The following is a 25,865-nucleotide window of genomic DNA, read 5'->3' as shown; positions in this document are numbered from 1 at the left end:
GCAGGAAAAACAAAAATAAATATTATAATGCAAATTTGCAAAAAAGCAGCATATGCATCAAAATAAACTATTTCCAGCAGTGCAATATGAGTCCTAAGCATCCCAGAAACCACACAGAAAGTCATAAAGTCAAACATAACTTTTAAAAACACCAGTATAGGCTCATTGAGGCCTGGACGGTAAAAAACTACATTTCCGCGAAAATGACGTCACTTCCGGTTCCGGCCAGGTCATGGCGGACATGCGATAGTTCGCGCTGACGTCTAATCCAACGTAGGAAGTGTTATGAACAGCTGATCGGATCGGCAAAGCATGTTTCTGGAATATTATGTTTTTGTTGCTGCAAGTGCTTTTTATGCAGTTTTTGCAAAACTATATGTGGAAGGAAACTGTGACCGAGGACAAGCTGATGGCATAAGATGTAAGTACAACTCCTCCGGTTTCATATGCAAAAAAAATTATAGCGCTAGCTCACGTGGTTGCAGAGCTACCGGGATTTAAAAATAGTTACGCAAAACAGAGCGTGCTGCTCCGACCGGCTTTAAAGGGTTAAACAGGACGTGTGACACGCTGTTCTTTGAGTCTTCCTCTCATTAGAATAAACCAAATTTACAGTCGTCACCCTGCATTTCTTTCAGCTCCATTAACTTGTACTGAAAATTTATGCTTCAGCAAAGCTGCCAAATTATTAGAGGGCGACCACGTTTCCTAATCCAGATGTATGGAGGCAGGAGGCGTGTGCACAAGCTGAACCAATAGGACTGGCTGAATTTACAATCAAGTAGTTTTATGCAGTTTTACACAAACTGCAACCTGCCTAGGACGCATCAGGATGTGAGTAAAAGACAAAAAGGGGAAGAAGGGGGAGACAAAGGCGGGGAGATCGAGTGCGAGAGGGATGACTGTGTGGTGCTAACATCTGTTTCCTGTGTTATATAAGCTGTGGGGGCTGGTCTCACGTCGAAATAGGAGATATTTTAAAAAAGTAGCATACACTCCTCACTGCATGACGACATCACACATATCCTGACATAACCTACAACATACTTTAGTGTTCACCTCATTTCAGATTAAATCTATGAGCTTTGTTCACGTGAACGCTGAGCCTTCAGATCGTTCACGTTACTCTCGTCACTTTCAACAGGTTGTATTGTGACCGCTTACGCTGATTCTTCCACATCCACAGCGACACGTTCGTTATACATTCACTTTGTGTCACTGCTGTCCGTGCTGCTGTGCTTCAGAATGCTTAGAAAACAAAGTGAGCAATGCCGGTAATTTGCTGTCTGCAGTAAATTTGTTTTCATCTGGAAAATGGTCAAGTAATGGCAGCAGGGGCGTGTGCCACATTCCCCCCGATAGTGAAAATGCATGTGTTCAAACTAAAATGGGGTCAGCAGTGTTTTTCCAAAGATGCCGTATACTCCACTTTATAATAAACAAACGATATTGTGAGCTCATGATGTAATTCAGGATGTTATACTTCTCTGAAGGTGATGCTGCTGCTAATCAGACACAGCTTTGCATGATCCACAGTTCAAAACATCTTTTTTGGACTCATGAATAAAGATCTGCTGCCTCAATCAAGCTCTTTTAGCTGCCTTTGAGCCCTTCCTTGTGATTGGTTGCCCCTTACAAACCAAAGGTTTGAACAGGAGGTGAGTTATCTGCTCTCAGCGACATCATCCAGAGTCACAAACACACTGTGATGTACGCTGACCTCATGTTTGGAATCTTCTCATCAAGTACAGCAGCTAGGGCTGCTCAATTAATCGAATTTTAATCTCGATTACGATCTGGGCTTTCAACGATCATTAAAAATGACGGAGCCGATTATTAGCCCCTCCCTCGCGCTTTACTCCCGCGCTGCTCCGTGTGGCAAATCGAGCGCACCTCTCTGCATTTCGAACACGTGTCACAACAATTAAGAGCAGCGGTCTCCAACCTTTTTTGCGCCACGGACCGGTTTATGCCCGACAATATTTTCATGGACCGGCCTTTAAGGTGTCGCGGATAAATGCAACAAAATAAAACTAGTACCGGTACTGAAAAAAAGAAAATTTATTCATAACACACGTGAAAAGACCCAGGAAAACCGAGTAAACGATAAAAACGATAACAAAATAACGCTGAAAACCGATAAAATCCCTGAAAACTATACATTTCACACCTGAGCCTCAACTCTCGCGGCCCGGTACCAAACGACTCACGGACCGGTACCGGTCCGAGGCCCGGGGGTTGGGGACCGCTGATTAAGAGGACCTGAGGGAAGCTCGGAAAGCTAAGCAGAAGTTATTTGGAGAGGAGAGTGACTGCTGTTGGTTGAAAAGAGGTAAAAAAAACTTCAGTGGTGTGGAAACATTATGGGTTCATGAGTCAGACGTGGATCAAGTAGACACAGTGTGTAAACTTTTCTACAGTGTCGTAGCTGCACCACAGAGCAACACTGCAAACTTCACTAAACATAGATGTTTACATTTTTCATTTATTTCTTATATTGCAAACATTTGCACTGTTATCAGTATTTGCACACTATTTTATATTATTTTTGACAATCTTTAAAGTCATTATTCAACACATTGTTATTGTTAAATAAATATCGTCAAATAATCGAGATCTCAGTTTCAGTGAAAATAATCGTGATTATCATTTTTGCCATAATCGAGCAGCCCTAACAGCAGCGCTTCCATTTTCTTAAAATGTCAATAAAGCTCATCTTATCTTATCTAAACAGCAGAAGGCAAAGAAAGGTATATAATAGGCCACTTTTAAAGTTTTCCCATAGATACAATACATGCATCCAACTAATACGTAACGTCTGAGTATATTTAAAGCGATCTCATGTTAATCTCGCATTAACGTACAGCATCGGCTCATTTCCCAGTCAATCCCATAGACATTATCATCCTGCAGCTGTAAGAACCCACTGGCACTAAACTGGCACTAAACTTCCGTCTTCATGCTCAGCTGAAAATAGTACCCAGCGACGTCCTCCCGCCTGACTAATGTTTGCTAAAACTAAAGTCTACAGCTGTTTACAGAACTTACCTAATAGTTTTAAAGGTTAAGCTCGTCATTAGATTGAAATGGGCTCTGGCGCTCAGTGCCACGGGCCTGAGGAGTCAGAAAGCAGCCAGGAGTTTTAGATTTGTGTCCAAACTGCAAACAAAACGTGTCCTGTGACTATTCCTCAGCACAGCTGTATATCCTCAACTATAATTACAGCTTTAAACAGTTTTATCATCATTAATAACGGCATCCATACACCACGGAGACCCATTTCAGCAGTTTGCAGTGGCTATTATGAGAAGAGACAGTAAATTTTGTTTCCAACTCAAACAGCGAAATGAGATTAAAAAAAGATGCATGACGCAGAGAGCACAGAGCTGCCACTCTGCGAGGAAGCATCAGTGTAAGAGGCTTTCTCGTCCACCGTGCAACATCACTTAACCTATACCACCGATCCAAAGTATCAGGCCTGCGCACAATTTCATGATGGACATCCTCAGATGCGGTAAATGCTTTAACCCCGGCTTTTTTAAACCCTGATTAACCCGCTGCGACACAAGGATCCATCGTTACTTACACAGAGATAATCAGGAGGATTAATAATATACCAGAGGACTAGTGCAGCATGGACCAGATACATGTCTGAACACTAATTCAGACACTGAGTAAAGCTGGAGATATGATGTCTGCAGCTCACGAGCACAAAGTTTAATGCAGAGTAAAGAGAGCTGAGGGGGGGAAAGGAAAAATACAAGGCGGCGAATATTCTTTTGAAAAAGGGTCCTCGAGACGGACAATTTGAGCCATTTGGCAACAAAAGGACAAAGCGGCACAGTTGGGAATGAACATTACACGTTGGCCGGACAACAGGTTATTTTAGGGATGCACCGATACCGATACTGGTATCGGGTATCGGGGCCGATACTGTAAAATGTGTGTGTACTCATACTCGTAAAAGTTAACCGATACCATGAACCGATACCAACTTATTTCATTAATCAGAGGGTGGCTGGTCATTTCTGTTGTAGTTTTTTAGATTGGCCACTAGGGGGCCAATTATTATTTTATTTATTATTTATTTTATAATAATTATTTTGTTTGTTTGTTTACAATATGGACACTCTGCAATAATTTAAACGTTTAATTTATTCTCAAACCTAATTTGTATTTATTTTATTCCAAACAGAAGTGTTTATTTATTATTCTGAAAGCTCGAGACAGTGCCAATAGTTCAGTGATATTTTGTTAAATTACAATGTGGAGACTCTGCAATAATTTAACAGAAGTGCTTATTTTTCACTTGAAATTTTTTTGTGGTCATTTTTATTAAGATTTTATTTTTTATCGGCAGGGAATATAATAAAACCTGTCTTCCAATGCATTGCATTTGTGTGTGTGTGTGTGTGTGTGTGGTAGAAGTATCGTTTTTTGTACTCTGTATCGGCAAGTACTCAGATCCAAGTATCGGTTTGAAAAAATTGGTATCGTTGCATCCCTAGGTTATTTTTTTATTTTTTTTGTCAGGACGTAGGAAAACCTTCATTTCAGTTTTGGTTTATCGTTGTTTGAATCGGTGATTACGTTTGTGTTTCATCAATAATACGACAAAGCAGACTCTAGAAGACCCGAATCGGTTGTTTCAAGGCTCTAAAAAGCTGCGAGTTCTCCCCCTCCAACTCAAAAACACCACACATATAACTCTGACAGGACAAGAGACACAAACTGGACTGAGCCCAAGCGAAGCGATTCCCAGAGTGCTTGTGATACGCTGTCACTGAGCAATTAATTAGAGCGAGATCACCGGGGTTTTGGTTCCTCCATGGCTCGTCACGGTACCTGTGAAAAACCTCCCAAACTTCCAGATGTTTACAGTGCTTCCCAAAGGCTGCACTGGAGAAAGGCAATGAGGTCACAAGGCTCATGACGTGTGAACCACAATGACAGAAGCAAACTTTGTCCACACAGACAAAGGCAGAGGTGCGTTTAATGACGGCTGTCTTTTTTGGCTAAAGGCAGCAATTACATCGTGCCTTTCACGGTGAACTTTGAGTCATGTTTTCCTTGTTTTTAGCTCATTTTTTGGCCTCCGCTGACTCCAGAGCAGAAATATCTGGTATATTAGCTGCTAAATGCAACACTAGCTGCAATTTGTTCCACTGGCTGTTATTGAGAAGGTAAAGAAAGCAAGAGGAGAAGTCCTACCAAGCTCAACCTCACAATCCAAGATGGCAGCAGTAAAAGTAAACAGACCCGTACACCACTGCTGTGTATTTGTCACCCACACACAGACCAACTCTATCTGTCAATATTCTACAGAGGTATTTTTAAGAGAAAAGACAAACACTGCATCTCTATCTGCATTAGAGAGGGAAACAAAGCCTGTTTTTCACGGCTCTTCTGCTCACTATGACGGGAAACTTCTGATGCATAAAAGCAAAACATTCACCTGAAAGATGCTTTAAAAAACTTCAGTCAAGGAGCCGATCCTTGTGGATTTATCCTCTTTCAGTTACAAGTTGAATTGACTTGTTTTTTTCCTGCTTGCAGTTTTTGTTCCACATTCTAATACGATCTTATATGTAGGGATGGGTACCGGTATCATGGCACCGGTATCTGACATAAACGGTAGTAACCAGACCGAAAAGCAGCGCACATTTCGGTGCTTTTTTTTCCTGAGCTGTGATACACTTTAGATTCTAGCCAATCATTTTACGTTTCGAGGATAGTAGGCGGGTTCAGGTACGTACGTTCTTTTAGAGCAGAGCTACAGATTAAAAATGCCCAAGGCGAAGTGGTCAAAGTCTGTCTGTACTTCACAGCAAAAGATGCAAACTCAGCAGCTGCAACAAGTGCTTTAAGCTGATACTGTGATACTGTCAAAGGAGGTAACACCTCGAATCTGATGAAACACCTGGCGACGCATAGCGTTTTTCTTAAAAGCCGAGAAATGTGCCATATTCGATAGATTGATTAATAGATTAATAGCTTGCTGCGAGACCTCACACCGAGCACATCTACTGCGGGTGTGGTGCCTGTTATCGGACCCGGAGTTAGCAACATCCCCCAAAAACCCGAAGAGGAGAGTCCTGGCCCCTAGCCCTGCCAGTGTAGCAGAAATGATGAGGATGATGATGCAGCAGCAGCCGTTCTTCTCTTCGTGAGTAGCTTAATGTTGTTCGTGTTTAATTTACGTTGAGTAGGCTAACCACGTTATTACATTAATGCATGTAAGGTGAACAGCAAACACCATCATAGCTACATGCGGCTGTCTTCTTGTTTGATGGCAGATGCTCCCTTCACCCTGGCCAAAAAGGCTAAAATGACCAAAGAAAAAGTGGAAAACAGTTAAACATGAGAGGTTTTTGGACAAAGTTTGTGTTTTTTCCATTGTTTAAGCTGCTTCCAGCCAAGAGTGATACCATATATGCCCCATAGCTGCAGAAAAGGCTAACATTGTTATCTTTTTACAAAAAAAACAGCTGAACATGAGAGGTTTTTGGACCAATTTTGTGTTCTCCATTCTTTAAGCACCGGTTTGAGCACCGTTTAAGCACCGGCACCGTTTCAAAAGTACCGGTTTGGCACCGGTATCGGATAAAACCTAAACGATACCCATCCCTACTTATATGCATACCTAACGGATCCAGGAAAATCTACGTGTAAAAGAAAAGTCTGGAAAAACCAGTACAATATGTTTGGAAATTTGGGGGTTTTCAGTGTTTAGATCGGCCGATGGTATCCACATATCCTGCACCCTTCATTTCTTTATATCAGGGTCATTTTACACCGTGGGACATGTACAGCCTGCGGTGGAGCAGTGAAACTCCCTTTTCTGTCAGTTTAAAGACTGTTTTTCTACATGTTCTCCCTCTCACCTCTGGGGCCGGGGGCATTGGGGTTCAACAGGTTAACTGTTTATGGCTTAATTATTTTGTGTAGTGTGAACGGCCATAAGGGAGGTTTTTATCAGTAGGAAAAGCTGTAAAACTTATGAAAATACAGATAAAAATCCAAAACGTATGTTTGTGCTAGTCTGAGGTGAGCAGCAGATCAAACACGTCATGAATTATAAAAGGCTTCGAGCGCACATTCAGGCCTGTGAGACACTGAGCCATGGCTCTGTGCTACATGCACACATTTCTGCATCGCTAGCATTCAAACACACTTTCTATATAGTTTATTTTTATGTAATATTTAATCTGAGCTGTAAATGTATGCTTCCACGCTTCAATGATTTTAAAGTCTGGGTCCTTAGGAGGTCTATCCATGACTGATAGTTGTATGTTTGTCTATCCAGATGTGGTTTTTGTGCATTAACAGGCATCACTGTCGTTTTGAAAAATGAAGGTTTTCCAGATGGTATTTCACAGAGGATCAAAATTTAATTGGAATCTTGTGTATTGATAATTCAGTGACTCAGATGCTGTCAAAGCCTCCACCGTGTCTCACAGACGGATGTAAACTCTTACTGTTGCCCCGCCTCTGAACATACTGACAATCTGAACCAATCTACAGTCAGTATTTTAGGCCTGACACTTATCGTTTATGTCACGACCATTTTCTTTGTAACTTTGTCATCAGATCCATTAGTCAAGCAGAGCGACTCTTTACAATACTCTTTGGATGAAACGAGATATTTTTACTCCATTACAAGTGTTGCTCGTCCTTTAACCCTTTAAAGCCGGTCAGAGCAGCACGCTCCGTTTTGCGTAACTATTTTTAAATCCCGGTAGCTCTGCAACCACGTGAGCTAGCGCAATCATTTTTTTTGCATATGAAACCGGAGGAGTTGTACTTACATCTTATGCCATCAGCTTGTCCTCGGTCACAGTTTCCTTCCACATATAACTTTGCAAAAACTGCATAAAAAGCACTTGCAGCAACAAAAACATAATATTCCAGAAACACGCTTTGCCGATCCGATCAGCTGTTTGTAACACTTCCTACGTCCATCAGCACGAACTATCGCATGTCCGCCATGACCTGCCCGAAACCGGAAGTGACGTCATTTTCGCAGAAATGTAGTTTTTTACCATCAAGGCCTCATGAGCCTATACTGGTGTTTTTAAAAGTTATCTTTGACTTTATGACTTTCTGTGTGGTTTCTGGGATGCTTAGGACTCATATTGCTGCTGGAAATAGTTTATTTTGATGCATATGCTGCTTTTTTGCAAATTTGCATTATAATATTTATTTTCGTTTTTCCTGCAGTGTATAAAAATTGGTGTATTTCAAAAATAAAACTATAAAGACACTCAAAATAAATTTCCTGTGGTGGGAAACTATTTTGTGCAACTTTTTTGTATTTACAGTTTTGAGGGATAAGCCTCTTAAATTTCTCTAACTAGAAATATATGTTAAAAAACAAAAATGATTTTCAATTTTTTTGCAGTTTTTGCACTTTTTTGCAATTTATGTCATTACTATGCACTTAATGCAGACATATTATTAAAATTTAGGCTATAATGGTTGTATTGATGTATAGCAACTTGAAATTGCTCCCAAAAATGGCTCCACAGCATGTAAAAATATAATATAAGCTCTGGCGGACTTGGTTCTATGGTAGGTCTTAATGGGTTAATGACCTTTCATCTTTCTTTGGTCCCACTGTGACAGGATTTTATGGCTCAAACTGTCGTCATAAATGTTTTGTACTTTGTACTACTGTAAATTAAATGCATAGTTGTGAACTGAGTTTTGTGACCTTGTAAACCAAAATATCTGAAAATTTAATGTTTGTGCATCTATAGATGAGAATTTGTGTGTTTGTAAGAAATAATTACACAACTTACAGGTTTTTTTTGATAAGATCTGGTTACAGATACCAGCAAGAAACTTTGAAACTCTTCCTGGCTGTGTGTGAGTTTAAACCTACGAGTACGAATTTTGACCCAATTTTTCTTCCTTTCAGCTGATTGGTCAATGTTATGTCAAGCACAAATTTAACAATCCAATCAGAGAACAGAAGGGTTTGGCTGTCGGTGGGGTGCTTTACTGAGCTCCAGGAAGGAGGTCCTGGAAGGGTAATACAGTTATGACCAAAATTTGAGCCCATAGGATGCTTAAATTGGCAAAACTGAGAAGGAAAAAATATTTAGGTCACAGTGGCTTACACGACCAAAGTCTGTGGTTTTTATCAATTTTGACTGAGACTTAATTAAATGTTTTCATGTCCTGGTGACCAATGAAATGAGAGGGGCACAAGATAGATAAGGCATCAAAACAACCTATCTTCAAACAAGTTGTTTGAAGATAGCTGCTGAGTTGTGAGATCAACTGTGAGAAGGACTCAGACAGCAGCCCTGGCTTACTAACACTACACTCTAGAAAATGCAACACAATCATATCTGTGCTTTTCCTCCAAAATCCAGCAGTGGTAGTTTTGTGACTGCAACAAAGTCCCGATAAATGAACATCAAAAACCACCTTAAACTAACAGATTTTCCTGTGCTCACTTCAAACACTTCATAATGCTTCGAGTGCTGAAACATAAAGGCATCAAGGACGCCTCTCGTCTGAACGGGGCAAGGTTAAGTTAGAAGGTGACACACTTAAGTGCAACACCGAGAGACTTCGCAGAGTTTCAGATTACAAAACTGCCCATTCTCTCCGCTGTGATTTCATAAGAGGCTTTCAGAGATATATCGCTGACTGTGTGTGTGTGTGTGTGTGCTGTTACAACACTCATCCACAGTCTGAGGGCAACAACACTTGTCATTAAGGCATGTCATTCAGCACAGTGAAGAATCCTGTTTGTAAACAAAGCCATGGCAACCGTGGTACGCTCTCACGCTCTCTCTCACAAGTTTGCACTCCCACACGCAAAACTGACACACACACACACACACACACACACACAGGGAGCAGTAAGCTTATTCTAAACTAGTCCCCATCTTGTCATCTGCCTGGATATGACCCAGAAATACAGCCACTGGAACAAATAGGCCACTGTCATATTAATCTCCACCTCTGTAAATTGATGGAAATATAATTTGGTGTGTTCAAAGCAAGCCGTGTCTGCACGCTTTGCCCATCTCTCTCTCTCTGCCTGGATAACGATAACTTGACCTGCCCTACACAAAACGCCGTCACCCCCACCCCAACGGTACGTAACACATAATGACGCCCCGCAAACAGGAAAAAAAAGAGCGAAAAATATCTTACGCCCTGTAATTGCACACTCGACTGAAAAAGACTTAAACAGGTAAAGGAAAAAGCCGGGAGGGAACAAAAAGCCGTATTCACATGCAGATATTCTCACTGAAAAGCTTTGAATGGCAGAGTCTGACTAAAAATGACAGAGATTCTGTAATTGCAGCTTCAGATAAAGCACAGCACTTGGCAGGTAGAGTAAGAGTCTGCAGAGATGTGCCCTCATTTCCACACCGGCACAGCGCATATGTGTGTGCGAGGCTTTTTAAGCATTCATGCATGCTTGTGAGCGCGCGCGCACTTGTTTGTGTGTCAGACATGCCCTGTGTGTGTGTGTGTGTGTGAGCGAGGGAACGAAATAGGTTTGAAGGGTTAATTAGTGTGCTGTCTTAAACTGTGTGCAGTGACAGGAAGACAAGACAAGCTGTCCTTGCCAAATTCACCTCTGCACACGCTGCTCCACACACACACAGACACACACAGACACACACACACACACACAGACACACACACACACACACATATGTGCATATAACACTAGATGAGGACGTATACTCTTTCTCCCCCACTGAACACCTCAGTGCCCATTTCAGGCTAATGTGCACACACACAGACACACACACACACACAGTTGCCTAAGTCAGTAAAGCCAAATCAGTTTTCCCGTTGCTACAGCAACAGCATACTTTTATATCAACTGCAACCTTGTTACTATGGAGATATGTATACAAGAGAAACTCTGTGCCGCTGTAGTCAAGGGCCAGATGACAGCATAGCGTGAGGGCGTGTGCACAAACTCACACACCATCCTTCATCCATTTTGTTCTCTCTTTCTTTTACACACACACACACACACACACACACACACACACACACACACACACACGCAGCTCAGTCAGAAGAAAGAGTTCAGATTCACACGCTGGTCAAGGAGAGCACAGAGAACTCTCACATCCCCCAGTACGATCGCAATCAGCTAAACACGCAAAGCTAGCATTGATCCTCACTGTTTGTGCCCAACCTTCGCCGCCCACCCCCGACACCCTCGGGCGAGATTTCATCTAAAGTCTGTTGGCATCTGTGTTATTAAATCCTCCAGTGTTAATTTAGCGCTAATTGAGTGAGGGATTCATTCCCCGTTTACCCCGAGTCTTTAATGGAGCAAAATCGGGATGAGAACGCCGGTATAAAAGACCGTATCAAGTCTTAAATCAAAAGCGAAATGCTGTTCCCACTGGGGAAGCACATATCATCGGAGTGAAAGAGAACTATGAAAGCAGAGATCATCAACTATTGATAAGGCCGAATCTGGTACAGCTGTAGACAAAATACAGAATATGTTTGACTTCAAGTTGGATATGCCTGCAAAGCGCTGATAACTGTCTGGCTGTGAAATAAGCTATAACCACACATGAGAGAGCGAATAATGGGCCTGTGTTTACCATCTGGCTACAGGTATATACGATATAGATTAGGAAAAGAATCAAGAGTAAGGATGAAACGGTTCTCCAAATCCATAATCCGCTACGAGTTTGAGGGAACAGTTTCGATTCATAACTCGTTTTTTTATTGTTATTCATGAAATGGAAAGACTTGATAGCTGGATCACGAATAATGCATGCATCTTCACTACTACAGCTTTCACTAGACTAGTTATTCCACATGCAATCAGTGTATGCATACAGACCATCGTGGCTCTGCCTCATCCAGGCTAACCTGCCAGCTACCATCTCGAATGTTTTACAGGACTTCGGAGCGCTGTAATTCCGCATCCAAAACACTAGTTGGCAGTGTTGAGCCTTTTCATGTGCATAAATCAATGCTTTGTATGGTGCTTGCTGAGCTGAGCAAATCATGTTCAAGTTATTGAGCAAAGATTAATTGCACAAAATGAGCATCAAAAAAGTCCTGCGTGCATTTACAAAGGCAGCACAGGCAGCTTCTGTATTTCTGGGAGTTTCTTTCTCAAAGTGCAAAATTTAGGAAGGAGAATATTTAAATCAAGCGGATGCACAATTTACTGCTAACTGTCCAATTTGTTCTCCTACAGCACCGGCAGTCAAACTGGGAAACAAATAATCGTCGTGATAATCTTGTGTAATTTTGTGCATGCATGTGGAAACAAAGAGATGATTCAATGAAAATTGTCAGATTTGATTGGCAATTCAGTTTTTAAGTCACTGAAATCATGCAAATTCATCATCTGATGATGTCAATGACTCAACAATAAACCTCGTTTTCCAAACGACCTTGGAAGGAGCGATTATGCAACATTCGTCAGAGTAACGTTGACGTTCTTTACCTGGCTGCGATCTTTATCCACCTTCTTGAAGCACTTGTTGAGCGACAGATTGTGGCGCACTGAGTTCTTCCAGCCTGTGGGGGCGCTTGCAAAGTAAGGGAAGTGCTCCAGAATCCAGCCGTAGATATCCTTCACCGGCAGCCGCTTGTTGGGCGCGTCCTCGATGGCCATGAAAATCAGGCAGCTGAAGGAGTACGGAGGTTTTCGGTTGGCCCCCGCCGTCAAGTCGTACGCTGAGTGCGCGTCACCGAGCAGGGGGTCGTCTGGGGAGGGAGACGAGGAGGAGGGCGAGCGAGGGTGCTGGCCATCGGGGTCCTGCAGAGGGGAGACGCTACGAAGCCCAGAATGGCTGAAGCTGTTGAGGAGGTCCGTGCTCTCGTGGAGCCAGGAGAGGCTGGTGAGCTCTTCGTCTTCGGCCTTGGAGAAGGAGGCGGACACGGAAAGGGAGAGGTCGGCCGCCTCGGCTTCAGATGCCGCCGTGGCGGCGTCACCTTGCCGGTATGGCGGGCTCATGCCCTGTGAGGCACTGGCTCCACTACTGGGGCTCTGGGCCTTCTTACTGGGGGGCATGGTGGGTCCCATCCAGCCCAGGGCTCGCTCCTGTAGGCAGCAGAAAAGAGGTGGAGAGAAAAGAAACAACATTAGCTGATGAAACTGTTGGTTCATTCGTTTTTGTTAAAGGCCAAAGGGTGGAGGCACGTAACAAGATTTTGACCACATTCCCAATTAGGCTGCGTTAGATCTGAAGGAGAAAGTATACATCATCATTTCTCTCCTGGGCTTTCTATCCACTTCTGACTGAAACAGCAAATTTAGTGCTTCATCGGTTGAGGAAATCCTGCCTTGTACAACTACCCTCTAATTACTAGCGTAACAGCAAAGTATTGACATTACACGGGGTTTCTGTCATAACATATGAGTACTGTTAAAGGTCTTATAGTTGTGGGGTCGCAGAATCGCTGGTGATTTAACATCTCCAGCAGGAGAAAATGTAATTGTCAAACGTGCCGCGACAAATGAGTGCAGAAGAAGAAAAAAACCTTTATCTGGTGGATTTGAAACATTAGAAACGGAGTCCGACGGTCAGACTTAGTTCCACAGCAGGATGTGACGGGGATGCGATGGGAAAATTTGCAAAGAAAAGAGCAAAAACAAATTACAGCGTGAGTTCAAATCTATCCCTATTCTAATCAGACCGTTATTCTGCTAACATAAGAGCGATGCTGTGCTCGTTACACGCAGGCAGAGCGCCGTAATTGAAGGGGAACGGGTCTGAGTATCACACCACAATCAGAAGGCTCGCCAACCGGGCCTTTGATTGTCCTCTAGCACAGACAGCTGTGGGAAGGACCCGGGCAGCGGCTACAGCAAAATGTAATCTGCTCCGCTCGCTCTCAACACGTTTCAGAGACGCACATGCCTGCTCTTGGATGCACACACACACACACACACACACACACACACACACACACACACACACACACACAATGCAAATCTAAATCTAATCTGCACAGGTCCGGATGAACATGCAAACACGAGCAGGGGTTCTAAAAGGTTGTGAATGTAAAAGCAGATGAACACACACACACACACACACCCCATCAGGACACGGGGATTAAGTGGCGATACAGGGGCGGCCCCCGTGCGGCGCGATCGCTCCCTAATCCAAGGTGATCATCAGCCGATCTGTCCCCTCACTCTGGATGATTGACTGACAGCTGTCACCCGTGGCGAGTTGTTGCGCGGTGACAACTGTCAGCTCGCTACAGCTTTGGCCCGCCGCGTCGCCACGGCAACAGAGCAAAACAACTCGTCTCCTTTTTCTCCTCTGCCGCGTCTCCCTCCCATCTCGCCCTTTTCTCACTTTTCTCCCAGCGCAGATAACTCTCTTTAACGGTGCCGACGGGCTGCGGCGGAAGGACGGCGCTAAATATAGAACAGTGATGTATAGCGCTCGCTCCACGTATAGCCGGCCAGCCTACAGTCACCTCGCCGCTCCATCTAACGGTCTCCACGGGCGCAGGAACACGCTCGGCGAAGCTTTGATCTCGTTTCTCTCTTTTCTCGACCCTCTTTTCCAGTCCTCGCGCTATTTGACAGCACGCGCGCTCATTCAACAAGCTGTACCTGTCTGCAGGTACAGTGTTGCTGCACCAATATTGACATTGAGCATAATGAATTCAAATTGCTGAAAATAGTGAGAGCACAATCAAAGGGATGGGCGAGGTGGGACGAGTGCTTGACAGGCTTTTCAAGGTGTGTGTGCGTGTGTGCGTATTTATGCATGTGTTTGACAGGCTCGTCACGGTGCATGTGTGTGTTTGTCTTGAGAAGGAAGAAAGGGCATCGCAGTGACATTGTTCCTAGCAGGAGTCCACCGGAATGCAGAGATGGCTCAGATGCTCTCTTTCTCTCCGTCTCCTCTTCCTCCTCCTTGTTATGTTGCCATAGCGGCGAGGGGGCCATGAAACATTACGGCTGACAGTAAAGTCATCTCATTTTACTGTTGCTATGACAACAAACTCCTCACTGTTGGTTGGGGCCATCGCGAGCTGCCGCCCAAGCCTCGTGCCTGAGTGTGCATGTGTGTGTATGAGGGGATGCATGTGTGTGTGTGTGTGTGCTAGCATGTCTCCCATGGGCTCTCATAAAGCTTAACACACTTGCTTGGCTCTAAACAAACTTTCATGCAACTTCTACTGCGAAGCCCTCAGGACCAACTGCTAAAGGACAAAGGCAGCTATCGCTCAAGTTCAGGCTAAATAACGCTCGCTGCGAGTGTGCGCGCGCGCACGTGTTAGAAGCATCCCCACATTTGTTTGACAGATGGGACTGTGCTATTCTCTCTGTCTTCTTCATTCGCTGGATCTCCTTTGTGTTTGCATGCTTTGTTTTGATTTGTGTTCGTCTCTGTTTGGCATGTCCACATTTGGCTTAGCGTGCGCATGTGTTTTTTTTCTGCGTTTGTCTACGTGTGTGCGTGTGTGTGTGTGTGCACGTGCGCATTGGACTGTAAGTACACTGTCTGACTAGTTGTCTAGTGCATTCTTCATGCAAGTGTCTGTGCATACTAATACAATTACAAGCAGCTGAGCTCTGTACAGTGGGCCTGTTCTCACTGTTCCTCTGCACCCTGATAATAGAAACTCTAAAAGACACCATTGAATAAGAATGAAAACTCCATCCAAAAGGAAAGTGATGGGCTGTGCACTCGCAAATGTTATGCTGCCATGAACTCAGAATCCACGGGACTCAGGTAAGAACTATGGATGTTTGGATAGGGTATCCTGACCCGGAAAGCTTGACAGGGTATCCGTGGAAATTGGCCAATCTATGATGCAACTCAACTGTTTAGGTCATCAACCCAACTCATTCCTGTGGAAGCTCAAGCTTCAAGTTAGGTATGTCACCAATTTGACCACAGTGGCACGGTGGTTAGCACTGTTGCCGCACAGCAAGAAGGTCCTGAGTTCAATTCCACCATCAGGCCGGGGTCTTTCTGTGTGGAGTTTGCATGTTCTCCCCGTGTTTGCGTGGGTTCCCTCCGGGTACTCCGGCTTCCTCCCACCGTCCAAAGACATGCAGCTTGTGGGGATAGGTTAATTGGATAATCCAAATTGCCACTAGGTGTGAATGTGCGAGTGAAAATGAGTGCGAATGGTTGTCTGTCCCTGTGTGTTGGTCCTGCGACAGACTGGCGACCTGTCCAGGGTGTACCCCGCCTCTCGCCCTATGACAGCTGGGATAGGCTCCAGCGCCCCCCGCGACCCTGAAAAGGATAAGCGGAAGCAAATTGATGGATGGATGGATTTTGAAATTCTGATTTCTTTTGCATCAGCTCTGCCAGTCAGGACGCTCCATGAAGGATGCCCTTTTCCCAGAAGCAGATGACGCATATGCACGAGAACTGGAATAGTGACAGGATCAGTGAGCTATCAATGTGAACAAACTGGCACCACGTTCTCCAGCTTTGAATGCCTTCTAGTGAACGATAACATAGCATGAAGGTTTGGACAGTGGATGCCTTTAGCTTTCTGCTTCCGGGTAACAAGGAAATGATGTAACTTCACAAAGCTTCCTAATTGGCAGAACTAACTCGAAATTAGTTATTTTCTCAAAATGGCATTTTTTTCATATATATTTGAAATATTACAGTATCCCATACTCTTGTAAATTGTGCTTCAGCTGTTGATTAGAAAACATAAGTGGGATTCAGACTGTTAATTTTTCCTTGGAAAAAAAAAGAACCAAGCAAAAGGCTAACTGTGAGCTGTGTTTAGGAGCAATTATGTTTTATTTTGAAAGGGCCTTGCTTTCCTAAGTCAGTGTGTCTGACACAGTTCCTGCTGCATGTTTCCAGCTCAACAGATCCTTGGCTTTCGAGGTGTGCAAGATTTAAAATAAAACTTTTTTTTTAAATCAATCCGGCGTTTTTTCATGTCACAAGTGTAAAAAAAACAAAACAGGAAGTAAACGATGCTATTTTAGGTTCAAGAGCTAATAGTGGATCAATTAACTTGATTTAACAGATTTAAAAAAGGAAGGCAAATTGAAGATTTCGATGAGCTGAACTGAGAGCTAAGACCATTAAGACCTTAGACGGAAACAGAGAGCATCATTGCTCTGAAAACTGTCAGCGACCTTGATGTACCCCCGCTGACCTCTGACCTGGCAGTCTCTGTAGCCGAAGGCAGAGGTGACCGGTGTTTACATGGAGGGGAGAAGGTTAACAAAAGCCTGCAAGAGTGGACAGGCTGCACGCTAATTCATGCACTCTAACTGACGGTGTAATCATCTCGCGCTGCATTCGTGCTCTTGCAGACACTTGTCTGAATCACATGCCACTTTTACGTAATCCTCAGAAGATCTCCGTTCCCCGTTGGCAGCTTTTTCTGTCTTACTTGCAGTCGTTCACAGCGCCGAAAGCCAGAGGAAACATTTCAATAATATCCTTCATTTCGCCGTCTTGTTGTGGAGTCTGCTGTGATATTAGCCAAACTGACTTTCAGCAAAATCCCCAAGTCATCAAATTACAAAAAAACCACATCAATGCACAAATAATAAAATAAAAGCCAGATAGGCTGGAGACGTGCTGTCAGCAGCTCATTTAGCTCTGCTCTGGGCCTCAGTGGATCAAGCGACTCTTACAACTTTGTCAGTTTGATGGTGGCTTGTGACACAAACTGTATGTCGTATGTCATATCTTCCCGTTCCTCCTTCTCCTTGTCAGTCTTTACTATACAGCCCAATAAAGCAGGTGCCACGAAAATAATCCCCCCACCTCAGAATGGAGTAGTAATAGTAGTGTAGCAGATAGCAGCAGAGAATAGGATAGTGGCTGGTAGGAGTTATTACTTTGCAGAGGGGTGAGCTGAACCTTGTGGCTCCTCTGGCCACAGTGATAAAGCGGAGAGTCAGATGCACCGAGGCAAAACTAATCTGGAGTTTTGATGACAAAAGGACGACCTTTATCCCTCCTACACATACACCGGATGGATGGAAGGGGAGAGGAAGACCAACAGAGAGAAGGAGAAATTGAGAACTCTCTCAGAGGCTGGGAAATAATAACTTCTGCTACATATGTGTCAACAAAGGTTGTAGGAACCCTTGTGATGTTCTCAATTTTCAACCCATGAAATCATTCCCCTGTCCACCCTCTGCATTTCCTGCTTTTCCCTGGTGACAAATATCAGGGCTTCTGACTGCTTTAAGGAAGCGGAGCAGGGCCAATCACATCCTATAAGGTCTCACTGTGTTCTTCTTTTATGTCATCCACAACAGCAAAGAGCTACGGGATAAAGGTCAGGGGTGAGGGCGTCCCTCGGGACGCCTCCTGACCCCTCTGTGCTGGCGGCTGCTCTCAGCTGCCTGGCAGTGAAAGCTGTTGCAAACACATGTGCATATGAACGTGTTACAACTTGATGCCTGTTCTTATTTTTACATCTGTTTGCTATTTTCTTTGCTTTGATTGTTAGATTTTATTGCATTTTACCTCAATCAAAATATAGTAAATGTACATTACCTGACCTCCTCTTTGAATATTTAAGGTTCTTCTGTTACAGGTAACATAGTCAATCATAGACCGTTTGTTTGTTTTTGCATTTATTGTTTAAATGGAGAACATACACTCATATTATTGCACTGAAAATGTAAAAACTATTCCACATCCTGTTTTTCATGAATATTGTTGTGTGTACGTGAATGTAGGCAGCCTGTATAAAGTTTAGTTTGATGTATATAAGGGGGGGAGTCTTGACAAGTGCTAACATTTACACCATCATGAGTTATGTCTGCATTTAGTTTTGTACTTTGTTTCTATTTATTGAGCTCATATATAGACTGTGGTCAGCAGCCGGCGATCACAGTCACCCGTGGTTTGCAGGGACGATGCTGACTTGCCTGCAAACACTGCCGGCTAACAACTGAGTGCGACACAAGCCAGAAACAGTGAAGGAAACACCTTCAAAATAAAGGTTGTGTCTTAACAACTGAAACAAATGCACGACTGTGGCTCAAGAGTTGGGAGTTCGCCTTGTAATCGGAAGGTTGCCGGTTCGAGCCCCGGCTCGGACAGTCTCGGTTGTTATGTCCTTGGGCAAGACACTTCACCTACCGCCTACTGGTGTTGGCCAGAAGGGCCAATGGTGCAATATGGCAGCCTCGCTTCTGTCAGTGCGCCCCAGGGCAGCTGTGGCTACAACTGTAGCTGCCTCCACCAGTGTGTGAATGGGTGGATGACTGGGTGTGTAAAGCGCTTTGGGGTCCCTAGGCGGGACTAGTAAAAGCGCTATACAAATACAGACCATTTACCATTTACTTCAAAGGGACAACTTTTAGCTTTGAACCATTCGGCGAGTAAAACGTCCACAGAGAAGTCAAACCGCCTTCTATGCAAACTATAGTCAACTGCAGAAATAACAAGGGGTTTTGCAACCATATTTTACCAAGTGAGTCCCAGCTACCTCAAGCAGCCACCTGAAAACCAGTCAGGAAATACAACCTAATGACTGGTATGTCTTGATGCATGCTCAATCATCCAGTTTCTAATGACTGGTAGCTACCAGAGAGCCTCTGACCAGTCCAGGGCTGTGTGACTTAAGCCTCTTTTCCACTCGTACCAACTCGACTCCACTACACTTGGTTTTGGTCCATTACAACTGATTATGTGTGTGGCATTGTCATAGCAACGCAGCCAAAAGTCCCATGACACCCTTTGTATATAACACAAGTACAACACAACAATGGAGGCCATCTATCTGCTGCTCAGTCTGAGGGGACCACAGTGTTTATTTTTGTGTCTCGCTGCCACATTTCAAAAGTGGCAGTTTTGATTTTCCTGAAGGAGTTTTTGTGCTGTCATGACTCATCGAGTGACGCCATCGACTGACCAATCAGCTCCCTTGGAATTGTGAACGAGCAGGTACTAAAACAAGCACCTGGTACCAAGTCGGTCTTCAGGTAGATATTTCACTGAAACACTGTGACCTGCTGTTGGAGCTGCAGAGCAAGAACAAGGGAACTCAGATGGATGTCGTGGAATCTTTATAACTGTTAGTTAAGCAGTTAAACAACTGAACAATCAACACTGTCGACTCTGAAATGTCAGCTGCTTAACTACGGGGAATAAATGCATGATTTGGGTGAAAAGTGAAAATTAAACCTCTTTGGGGTTCAGACAGTTGTTCAGAAAACTCAAGTGAGTGCAAAATATTACCTTGAGCTGTTTGTTCCAACTACTTACTGCCAAAAGCACAAAATCAAAGCTATAATTAATAAGGCATAAGAAACTTAACAAAGAAAGGTCAGGACTCTTGTGTTGCAATGCTCACTTAATATTGCAAGTTTGAGTCCAGAGCCTGCTCTGCCAGAGGATTAAACATTATCCCCACTGTCTATTGGCAAAGCAACTAAGCAGATAATAAGCACATAATATACAGTATATTTAGGGGAACTGAGCCCCAGAACGTTCAAGTTGAAAAATGAAATCATAAAACGCATCAATTCACAGGGTCACTGGTTCTGCTTTAGGAGCAGCACCAGGCTGCTTTACTCAAGGAAGCTGAGAACGGACATGTGTAATGTACGGTGTGAAAAAAAGAGGAAGAAAAAAAGCCAAATCAAATATTGCTAGTGAATAATTCAAGACGACGAACACACACACAGCCTCCATCCTCCAAAGTAGGCTAACCAACAAAGCAAACAGACATTTGCATCAGGCAAACACAGAGTAAGTTTGGGATGATTCATCAGCAGCCAGCGATCATGGAGTCACGCTTACCCCCCCCCCCCCCCCCCCAACCTCTCTCTCTGCGGATGGCGAACAATCAGAGTCAGAAACACACACACACACACACACACACACACACTAGTCACCTTCAAGCATCCACATTCGCAACCTCAGTTTGTGTGTGTGTGCAGCCTGGAGGTCCCTTGGTGGACTGCAGGGCTAGACTGTGTGTGCAGAACTGCCTGTGACAGTCAGGTCAAGCTTAAAAAAAGCCCGAGCCCAAGGCTTTAGACTCCTACGGTTATGGCCATGACACACCATAGGCCGACATGCAATCGCACATTTGGGCACTCTCACATGGTTACTCACTCTGCCCAGCGTTTTCTCGCACACTTTGTCCAAGTCAGTGTTTTGTCCTAGCATGGCATTAGTCCCGTATCTACAGTATGTAAGGTACCTGAAGTCCTTAAAGTGTACATGAATGGTTGTTTGTGACTTGTAGTCTAAAGTGCTTTGAGCGGTTAGTAAGACTAGAAATGCATTATATAAATATAAATAAGACTATCTTAGCATTAACCCACACTCCTGCTTCAGTTTAACCAAAGCAGAAAACACAGACTGTATTAGAAAGATGGCTAAAACCTCAGAGTCTTAACCCTTTAAAACCGGTCAGAGCAGCACGCTCCGTTTTGCGCAACTATTTTTAAATTCCGGTAGCTCTGCAACCACGTGAGCTAGCACAATAATTTTTTTTGCATATGAAACCGGAGGAGTTGTACTTACATCTTATGCCATCAGCTTGTCCTCGGTCACAGTTTCCTTCCACATATAGCTTTGCAAAAACTGCATAAAAAGCACTTGCAGCAACAAAAACATAATATTGCAGAAACACGCTTTGCTGATCCGATCAGCTGTTCATAACACTTCCTACGTTGTAATAGACATCAGCGCAAACTATCGCATGTCCGCCATGACCTGCCCAAAACCGGAAGTGACGTCATTTTTGCGGAAATGAGGAGGGTTTTTTTACCATCAGGGCCTCATGAGCCTATACTGGTGTTTTTAAAAGTTATGTTTGACTTTATGACTTTCTGTGTCGTTTCTGGGATGCTTAGGACTCATATTGCACTGCTGGAAATAGTTTATTTTGATGCATATGCTGCTTTTTTGCAAATTTGCATTATAATATTTATTTTCGTTTTTCCTGCAGTGTATAAAAATTGGTGTATTTCAAAAATAAAACTATGAAGACACTCAAAATAAATTTCCTGTGGTGGGAAACTATTTTGTGCAACTTTTTTGTATTTACAGTTTTGAGGGATAAGCCTCTTAAATTTCTCTAACTAGAAATATATGTTAAAAAAACAAAAACTATTTTCAATTTTTTTGTAGTTTATTGCACTTTTTTGCAATTTATGTAATTACTATGCACTTAATGCAGACATATTATTAAAATTTAGGCTGTAATGGTTGTATTGATGTATAGCAACTTGAAATGCTCCCAAAAATGGCTCCACAGCATGTAAAAATATAATATAAGCTCTGGCGGACTTGGTTCTATGGTAGGTCTTAAAGGGTTAAAGTCAAGTCCATTCAAGTCTGCATCGTTTCTCACGGCCAGCGAGGGAGGGGGAATCCTCGTGATGCAATAATAAGTCTTAGAAAGACACAGCAGCTCACTTAGTAAACCAACTCCTGATGAGTTCATGATTCTGCTAGTTTTAGGACTTAATGGGTGAAACATTATGTTTAGAGTCACACTGCGTGAGAAAGCAAAAGGTGATCCACCCAGGTCCACACCACGCTTGTTCAAGAGCCGCCTGTTCAGCCTTTACAGTAAGTACACGTGACTAGCATCCCTACTGATACCAGAGTGAAGAACAGACACAGCAACAGATGCAAGCTAGTTAGCTCTGGTGCCAGCTGACCAGTTCTAATCTCACATAACTGTGTCCAGTTTCCAAAGACAGATCCCAAACGAAAGACTCCACAAACACTGGTTCACACACTATTTATACAATCTAATTATCATTAAAAAACACGATTACATGTAACTTTAACTGATAAATAACATCATTTACACGTTTTAGCATCTGAGTAAAACAAGCAAAGAAAATTCTTCACATGAACAGGTTTTAAAAGCTGAATATTTACGTTTGTAACATTAGCTTTCTGTCCAGCTTGATGCTAAGCTACGCTAATTACCTCAGAGCTCCAGAGCCGCACTTAAACCTCACAGTGTTATTATTGTTTGGATTTAAGATAAAATAAGAGCTCGTTTATTTAAATGTAAAACTACTACGGCTCAATGGAGTGTCTTGACCAGACCCACCAGTGCAGCTGGAAGAAAAATGTCGAAAGCTGAACCTAAAGTAGTTTAAAAGGATCCTTATACAATAACCAGATCTAATACCAAGGTCAGATCTGATAAAGATGCTATCAAACCTGAGATGACATCGGCAACAATCATAATTATAACATTAATAAAGATAACACTATCTGACTGCTTCCACCTCTCCTTCCATCACCCAATCCCCCCACCCGCTCTCCCTCCAAGGCCTCGCTGCCTTTTCTTTCTGACAGTGAGCAGGTCCCTGTTGGCGCTCAGTGCTCTTTTATAATACTGTAGGAAAGGAGAGACAACGCGAGGGAGAGACAGAGCGAGAGCAGGGGAGAGGGAGAAAGAAAGAGAAAGGGAGACTGCCAGAAACACTATACCATATCAAAGCGGCCAGAGCACAGCCAACACAGCTTTGATAGTGGGCAGAGAGGAGTGTGGGTCACAAAAGCGCAAGGAGAAAGGCTCAGCGAACGGTTTAAAGAGGGGAGCGTGATCTATCAGGATCCCCGCATTCAGGGGAGAGTGGGGCGGATGAAGCTTTGAGGTGGTGAGTGTTCTTCAGTCGGCTGTCCTGCAGTCAAAAAAAAGGGAAAAAGGAAGAAGCAGAGCTCCCTCTCTGTGTCTGTCTGTCTCTCTCCCCTCTGGCTTTTCCACTTATCTTTAACAAACAGCAGCTCAGGCGCTCAGCCACTGGTCGACAGTTTGTCCCGACAACAAAAAACCATGGCAACAAGCGCTGGAAGAGCCTGTCCGGTTCCAAAGGTTTGCCCTCTTTGGCTTCCCCGGCTCTCCAGCTTTGGCCACAGACTGGAATCAATAACCAAAACAGCTCAAAGAGGCTGACAGAAGTTTGCGATCGAGAAACCGCACCGCCTTGTGTTTAGACGAGAAAGCGAAGCAGTTTAGTAGATCACCCTTATCCCAGAGGTGGAAAGAAATTGCGTTCCGGTTGCGTGAAAAGAAAGTGGAATTTGAAAGATAGTGAAACGGGAAGGACGAGGGGGTGAGGCAGCAGTTTGTCAGTAACCTATGCGGTCCTCTCCGGCCTGCCTTTGCTGACGATACTTGCACGGCTTCTGCTGATGATACAACTCTGCTTACATCCTTCACTCCTCCCTCCCACTCCTACAAGCTGTTTTTAACGCCACACAAGATACCTTATGTCAACCGAAACGTGTGCCGAATGCTGACAAAACAAAATTCAGGCTGTTTACAAACTCGCAAACAGGCCAAAAGAGAAAAAGTGATGTGAGCTATCGCTCGAACGGAGTCGCAAAAAGGCTCTTTTTCTCTGCAGGGCGTCCTCCGGCGCTTCCAGGACTGATTTATCCAGTAGATACATTGAACACGGGCTTTATTCACTGACAGCTTTCCAAGTATATTAATCCCGGTTATCCGAATACTTTCTTAAAGTGACAGAGCGTGGACGACCTAAAAGCTTTTTCCATGTTTGTGTACTCATGGCTTCGTCTATCGATGAACTTCAGGTAAAGTGAACTGACATCAAGTTTTTAATGCACTTTGACTTCTCTTTTTAAACCGATGAGTGAGCCCAGCGCCAATGAGACTACTGAGACTGACTCTACAGGTTTATAATGCTTAGAAATAGTAAAAGGTTGTAACTAAGCAAGGTTATTAACGTCAACTAAATGTAAACTACAAACTAAAAGTAGACGTGAAACAATATTTAGATACCTAAATTAAAATTTAAAAAGTAGACAGACCTGTGGTATCAATTTTAAAATCCTACGTCACTTGTTCTCCAGTTATCACATTCACAAAGTTTTCCAAAAACTTGACCTCTGAGATTCCAGCTCATCCGAGATTTTTAGCTGAGGGGTAAAAAGTATCCTTTTGAACTGAAACAATTTTGTGAACGTGGCAAACAAACTAAAATTGAGTAGAAACATGGAGGAAATATTCTTAGTTTTCATATCTGTTTGATAAAAATGTTACAGCTTCGTGCCTGATAACAGATGTTTTTATTCTGGATATCTGGAAGACTGTGTCACTGCTTTCTAGGGGTAGGGGGAAAAATGGATACTTTGTAGTATGGTGATATTTTGTTTGCTAATAATGTATGGATACAGGGACAGCAGAAATCGATATTTTGTTACAAAAAAGTTTTTGTGCTCTGACTTCAGAGCATGTTGATCCTTTTTCTGAGCAAGAATCCTGACATTCCTTCACTGTCCAAATGTGTTTAACTTGTTTATGGCAGCAATAAACATGACAGTTTACTTATTTTAATTTAAGACATGTTTTATTTTAATTAAGTTTAAAACTTTTTTATTTAATGTAAAATTATATTTTGTTTTAATTTACTTTCAAATTCTTCAGTTGCTGAAGGGGCTGCATAGTTTTCATAAACTGCATAGTTCAGAATAGCTATAATTGTACCAGATGGTTGATTCAGTTAAGTTGGACTAGACTGTAATACAAACCGTTCAGTTTGTCAACAATCAAACTGAAATGAGAGAAAGACTGAGTGTGAGACTTTGATATTAGAGAAAATGAATATTGATAAAGTTTACCTTTATGTACAGAATCTGAATATCGCAAAATATTTTAAAAAATTGCAATAATATCGTATCGTGCGTTAAGTATTGTGATAATATCGTATCGTGGGATGTATGGTGATTCCCACCTCTACAGCCTGCATACAATAATAATTAAAAAGATTACAACTAACAATGAAACTAATAAAAACTAAAGTAAAACATTTTCAAACATTAAAAACTGAACTGAAACAAACTCTGGAAATAGACTGAACTAAAAACAGAAAACTACAACAACTGCAATAAGTGACTAATAAGAAATGCTTCATGCTGCAA

At 43.0% G+C, this 25,865-nt stretch overlaps 1 protein-coding gene across 1 annotated transcript in view; it reads right to left on the bottom strand.

Annotated features, from left to right (window-relative positions):
* Positions 1 to 25,865, bottom strand: part of ches1 (checkpoint suppressor 1) — a 71,241-nt gene that overhangs the window by 26,849 nt on the left and 18,527 nt on the right. Inside the window, exon 2 of the mRNA XM_085132160.1 lies at positions 12,464 to 13,063. Coding sequence (XP_084988286.1) covers positions 12,464 to 13,045 — 582 coding nt within the window. The 5' untranslated portion in view covers positions 13,046 to 13,063. The remainder of the gene's footprint in view (positions 1 to 12,463; positions 13,064 to 25,865) is intronic.

This window comes from Neolamprologus multifasciatus, chromosome 15 (genome assembly GCF_963576455.1).
Source record: "Neolamprologus multifasciatus chromosome 15, fNeoMul1.2, whole genome shotgun sequence".
Lineage (NCBI taxonomy): Eukaryota > Metazoa > Chordata > Actinopteri > Cichliformes > Cichlidae > Neolamprologus > Neolamprologus multifasciatus.
The sequence above is the reverse complement of the archived record's forward strand: the minus strand, read 5'-3'. Positions and strand labels throughout refer to the sequence as shown.